This window comes from Octopus bimaculoides, chromosome 1 (assembly GCF_001194135.2).
Source record: "Octopus bimaculoides isolate UCB-OBI-ISO-001 chromosome 1, ASM119413v2, whole genome shotgun sequence".
NCBI lineage: Eukaryota > Metazoa > Mollusca > Cephalopoda > Octopoda > Octopodidae > Octopus > Octopus bimaculoides.
In genome coordinates, this window is record NC_068981.1 from 125,055,902 (window position 1) to 125,062,595 (window position 6,694).

A 6,694-nucleotide genomic window follows, 5' to 3' on the forward strand; every position below is an offset into this window, starting at 1 on the left:
CTAGGCTTCCAAACAATAAGTCCTGGGGTCGATTTGCTCGACTAAAAGGCGGTGCTCCAGTATGGCCGCAGTCAAATGACTGAAAAAAGTAAAAGAGAGTAAAGAATATACATACATACATACATACATAAATACATACATACATATAATAATATTAATTAACAGGAGATGGATTCAGTATTAAACCTTTATTGGGTACAACATATTTTTCGGCCCATCAGTCGGGGTCTAATCAAGTACATCGATAAAGATATGTCTCACTACAAACTTTTAGTGTCGGCTGGCTTGTTGTTATATGCCCATCAAGTTAAGGAATGAATAAAAGCAAATAATATTACAGAAACGCAAAAAATTCAAATATGAACGTGGAAATCTTGCATTCCAGTTCAGATAGAATTACCTAATCAGCTTTCGCTGTCATAACTGCTTAAAGGAAAAAGAAAATAGGAGAAAGGAAGACCAACACTTAGTCAAGTAGTTTTATGTTCATGCATATACATACAGACCGTGGTACATACACATACACACACACGCACACACACACACACACACACACACACACACACACGCACACATATACATATATGCATACACACATACACATATATTCATATACATATGCATATATGCATACAAACACATATATGTAAGTACATACATTCGCATATATATATATAATAATAATAATATTAGGAAATAAATTATTATTCCAACCTTACAGGTAAAATTCAGTATAATAATATTAGACCGAATTTTGTAATATATAATATATGTATATAACTAATTTAGAGACGAACCATCATTCCACAACTCAATCAATGAAGAACCCGTCCAAAACCATGCTGTGAGACATATACCATACAAAATACTAATCTAAAATTTTAATAATATATAATATTGAACAGTAAGATTATTACAATCATATAATATATAAGAGCAAATACTTTTATAATCACAGCTATACCATACAAAGAAACAGTCATCATAAAGATATTAATCTAAAAATCAAATAAAGTATAAATTGAACAATAAAAATTAATACAATAATATAATGTATAAAAGTAAGTACTTGTACATCGACTACGCACGTTTCATGGCTGAATTAGGACTATATAAAATCATATAAGAAAACGATATCCAAGTTAATTTCTTATATGATTTTATATAGTCCTAATTCAACCATGAAATGCGCATAGTCGATGTACAAGTACTTACTTTTCTACGCGCGTTGAAATTGTTTAGGAATTTATAGAGAGTGGAGCTGAGTGGCTTAGTTGTTCGAGTGTTGGATTCATGATCGTAAGATTTTGGTTTCGATTCCTGGACCGGGCGACGCGTTTTGTCCTTGAGCCAAGCACTTCATTTCACGTTGTTCCAGTCCACTCAGCTGGCAAAAATGAGTAATCCTGCGATAGACTGGCGTCCCGTCCAAGTGGGGAATTTATACGCCGCAAAAACCATGAAACCGACCCTTATGAGTCGGTATGACTAGAAAAAGAAACTTTACAACGATAAATAACTGTTCCTGTTAATTTGGTATGAAAGTCACACCTCTGGATAAAACACAGAATTAATAATTGTGATTATAGAACTCTCAGCCAACTCAATTTTAAGATATTCTTTCAAAAACGTAGATCTTCTTAAGATGTTTTTTTTTTAACTTCAAGCACCGTTGCCTAATATCTCTTTTATAATTCCACGTCATTGCTCGACTTGATAGAAAAAGCAACCAGCTTTCCTACAAATCTGAACGTAATATGCTCGAAAAGTGGGACACATTTGATGTGATACTGAGTCCATTGTAGTTCGGAAAAAAGTCATGATGACCGTTGTTTTCAACAACTTAGTCACTTGCGGAGGGGAAGCGCTGAAGTGTTTTTAAGAACTTCCATACTTGATGAAAGGAAAGGAGGGAGTTTTTTTAAGCCCATGGTTGCAACTGAAATATCTTTAACCATGTGTCTGTACAATCTAGGCCGAGCTGGAGTTAATCAACAATAATGACTTTTATATAACAGCAAATGTTAGGAATCGAGTATTTTCTAACAGTATATGTTATAGATGCTTTCCAGCTGAAAATACTGTCTTTACAACTTTATCCTTATATTGTTTTATTGTTTTCATTTATTGGACTGAGATAGTAATATATATCTAGATTCGCCCTATGACTGGCTCTTTTATTATTGATTTCAAAATGAAGGCAGGAAAAACAGATATGGGCGGGATTTAAACTAAAAAAAAAAGAAGGAATGCACAAAAATCAAATAATTGCAAGAGATTTTGACCTACACTCTCTCGATTCTGACACCCACAGTCGTATAAACCTGGAAAAAAGAAGAGACGGGTTGGTCGCGACTGGAATGCTTTTCATCATAGGTTTACTTGTTTTAGACTGCTTCAGGCTGAACAGCAACATTCATCTGCACACTTCAGTTAATATAAAAGGTTTAAAAATTATAAAAACAAAATATTGCAAAATGCTCAGAGTCGCCTCTGTTATAATTCAATATCATTTCAGAGGCTGCCAACAGTATTGTCGGTGCAAATGGATCGATTCTTGCTGAACTGGATATGATGTTGAATATTGAGCAGTTTAACGATTTGTATGAAGTTCCAAACACGTGAGTATATATATTCGATCATTAAATCGTAGAAAACTAGAAAAGTCATTTTCTTATATACATATATATATATATATATATATATATATATATATATATATATATATATATTATACATGCACACACACGTATGCATGATACAGGTAGGTAGGTATGTAGTTGTATGTATATATTAGCATGAAAATGCGGGTGTAGGGATGATGATATTCTTAATTGAGCTTGGAAAAGTAGGGAATAAGAAGTGGAAGCTATTATAAGGGAAAGGAAGATAGTGTCTAAAATGAAGCAATTGCAAATGTGCTTGAATTTATGTGGATTAAGTGCAGTGAATGTAGGGCTTTCTACTTACGTAATAGAAACTTTTTCATGTGTTTACTTTTTCGATTTCTCTTATTTTAGTTGTTGATTTTCCCTCTTCAAGTTGTGCACAGATTACATCGCTTGCTTCTAATTCTAATTTTCCATTTTGTCGTATAAAACCCAGTGTAAAAATGATATAGAAATATTACATAATATGATAGAGGTTAAGCTTTAGAAAATACTTTCTAACCATGCATTGTCCATTAAACATGCAGATAATATGCACATAATATGCACAACGAAATTCGCCGACTACATCTGGAAACTAAAGGATAAAACATCGGATCACATGATTAAATGGAAAAAAAGAAAAAGCAGTCACCTGGTGATCGTAGCTGCGTGAAACTCGAGTCACGAGAAAACTGAATTCTCCTTCACTATTCAGTATACTCTGTCATATACTAAAAACTCACTCTCGTTTATTACAGATGTATTTAAAAATATATTTATCTCAAAGCATAGCAGGTTAAAGATGAGTACTAGACCAAGACTTTCTTTCAAAACTTGTATATACTAGGAAAAATCCATAGCAAAGGACATATAGCATTTCCTCTTTTGTATACTATCAGTTTCTTATATATCATTTTCTATCTTTTATTTTATATTTTTTCCAACTTTTAGAGAATCGGAACCCATCCGCAAAAGGCGAAAAGCAGTTCGCAACGAGAAGTTTCGCTGGACAAACGGTATCATCCCTTACGAATTCGATCCATATGATTTCTGTAAGTACTAAGCTTATATTTTGACTGGAATAATATCCGACTATTTAAAAGTTTATTAAAACTATATCTATGGTGGATCGTTTGATCGAAAACCATACTAGACTGACAGGCTGGAGGCTCACTATGGATCACATCTGATTTATGAGTGTCAACAATGGACCAATACATTTTACTTAAACTTGTTTAATGTATAACAGATATTAAAATGTCACGTCAATGATATAAAAACAAAATAAAATTTTCTTCTTTTGTGTATTGGTCGTAAGATATGTCGTCTGACCTTTACATTTGGCAACGTGATACGTTGTCTACGTTTTTTCATTTGGCTTGTATTATGTCATCTGCTCTTTTCATTTGGTTACGGGAAATGTCGACTGCCCTTTCTATTTATTAAACTAATATAGTGTCTCTCAGGCAGGACCGTCTCACGAATATTAAAGGTCCTCATTCAGAGCAATACGTTGGGCGTCCCCCACTACACAACCACAGCATACATAGATTAGCATTAAGCTCCTAGACTTGTGGGGCACCGGTTAATTGCCCAGTGTATCCATGCTTTAAAACGGCACTGCTCTCAGTCAGCAAAATTCTTCAAAGAAATTAGAAGTGCTCTGCTCAAAATGCCGGACGTTATCTATCCCCCTAGTACAGACAATATTCGTATTTTCCATATGAAATTAACTGATTTTTGACAATTCCGATAATTACTACTTTCTCAGATTTCAAGTGATTTCCTTACATGTCATTTTATCGATCTCTTTATGTTTGTAAGCGTGTCTTTTTTAACTTCTCCCACCTCCCCATAAAATCATATGTTCTGATATCATTATATTCTGTCACTTTATCTCTACCTTTCCCCCACTCACAAAAGTTGTTATGATCCGCTGTTGCTCTCTCTCTCTCTCTCTTTGTCTCTCTCTCTCTCTCACACACACACACCCTCTTTTTCCTCTCTTTCTTAAGTTACGTTTATCTCTCACACCCACGTCCACACATACACATTAACTACATCTCCACAGCCAATATTCACAATATTCACAAATATACAGATTAACATTCACAAATATATATTGTCTTGTGAAATTACGCCCACGATGTAGCATTTAGCAGTTTGAGGTAAGAACAGTGCCAACCAGTTTTGTTGCTATTTAACAATTTATGAGGATTCATTTACCTCTCTTTCCTAAACCCAGGAGATGTTTCTGTGTGTGTATACACACACACACACACACACACAGAGGTACACACACAAACACACCCAGACACACTCTCACACACAGAGACACACTCTCACACACAGAGACACACTCTCACATACACAGACCCACTCTCACACACAGACACACTCACACATACAGGCGCACAGGCGCACACACACACACACACAAGCGTACACGTACACACAGGCGTACACATACACACAGGCGCATACACACACAGGCGCGCACATACACGCACAGGCGCACACATACACACAGGCGCACACATACACACAGGGGCACACATTCACACAAGGGCACACATACACACAGGCGCAAACATACACACAGGCGCACACACACAAACGCGCGCACACACACAGGCGCACACACACACACACACACGCACGCACACACTCATACAGCCTAAATACCAATCTTGAGAAATTAGGCTCCTCAAAACCAGAAAGGAGAAAACCGATCCGAAGACTGCAGGTCTAATCCTTCACTAGTAGTGTAAAAATCAGTAAAACTTTCCAGAAGTTTATCATTTAAATGTATATGAGCATATCTAGATATGCAACTATATGCATGAGAATACATACATAAAACAAAACATACAAATCTACACATACGCATACATATATGCATACATACGTACGTACGTACAAAAGTACCATTGTTGTTGAAATTCCAATGAAGGAACCTTGGACCTAGATTAGAAGCCAGCTGTTACTCTATTGACAAGAAATTTTGAAATAAAACTGAATAATGACATACCTACATACATACATACATACATAAACACGCACATGTATGTATGTATGTATGTATGTATGTATGTATGTATGTATGTATGTATGTATGTATGTATCACTGGAATTCACTGAGAACTGTGCCAATCATCAAATAAATACTCGAGAAATTTTATGGTTGATGAAGTCGAACCATTGTATTATGATTCCAGTTTTGATGAATTCGGATATGTGATTGACGAGACAGACCTCACTATTAGAACATAATTCGATGAAAGTAAATACTGTCATCATTTTTAAAATCATTTATATAACGAAATTAACGAAAATATTTTTCTTTCTGTTTGTTTATAATAGCGGTAAAGGACCTTTATTTCATTAAACGCGCCTTAACTGAATGGGAAAGATACACTTGTCTCAAGTTTGTACCTGCAAGAGAGACTGACAAGAACAGAATTCTCTTTAGACACGGCAGTGGGTGAGTAGTATTGTATCTCTACAAACGTACAGCATGGTACTATATTTCTTTCTTTTTTTTTTAATTTACATCTCAAATGGTGGAGGATCTAGGTATCTGCAATTTTGCTTAGGAACACATACGAAATATTGCTTTCAAATTTTGGCACAAAGCCAACAATTTTGAGGGAGTGGTAAATTGTTTACATCGACACCAAGTACTCAATAACTGGTACTTATTTTATCGAACCCGAAAGGATGAAAGGCAAAGTCGATGTCGGTGGAATTTAAAATCAGGACGTAAAGAAGAACAAAATCCCGCTAAGCATTTTGCCTGGCGTGCTAAGGATTCAACTAGCTCGACGTCTTCTCGGAGCACATATGTTCAAGGAGAATATCACAGGCTATGTCACTTTTTCTTATGCGTTATATTCAGACGAGAAAGATTGTTAGAAACAGTTCAGTACTGGAAATGAAGGATACCAGTATTTCTTCGAATCAGTAAAAATAGTGTTGTCTCTGAGGTTTTGAAAAACTGACCGCGAGTTGAATAATATTCTTGATCTTATCAAGCTTTATAT

At 35.3% G+C, this 6,694-nt stretch overlaps 1 protein-coding gene across 1 annotated transcript in view; it reads left to right on the forward strand.

Annotated features, from left to right (window-relative positions):
- LOC106873821 (zinc metalloproteinase nas-14) overlaps positions 1-6,694 on the forward strand; it is a 51,910-nt gene that overhangs the window by 8,675 nt on the left and 36,541 nt on the right. The window contains exons 3-5 of the mRNA XM_014921333.2: positions 2,519-2,621; positions 3,603-3,703; positions 6,015-6,135. Coding sequence (XP_014776819.1) covers positions 2,519-2,621; positions 3,603-3,703; positions 6,015-6,135 — 325 coding nt within the window. The remainder of the gene's footprint in view (positions 1-2,518; positions 2,622-3,602; positions 3,704-6,014; positions 6,136-6,694) is intronic.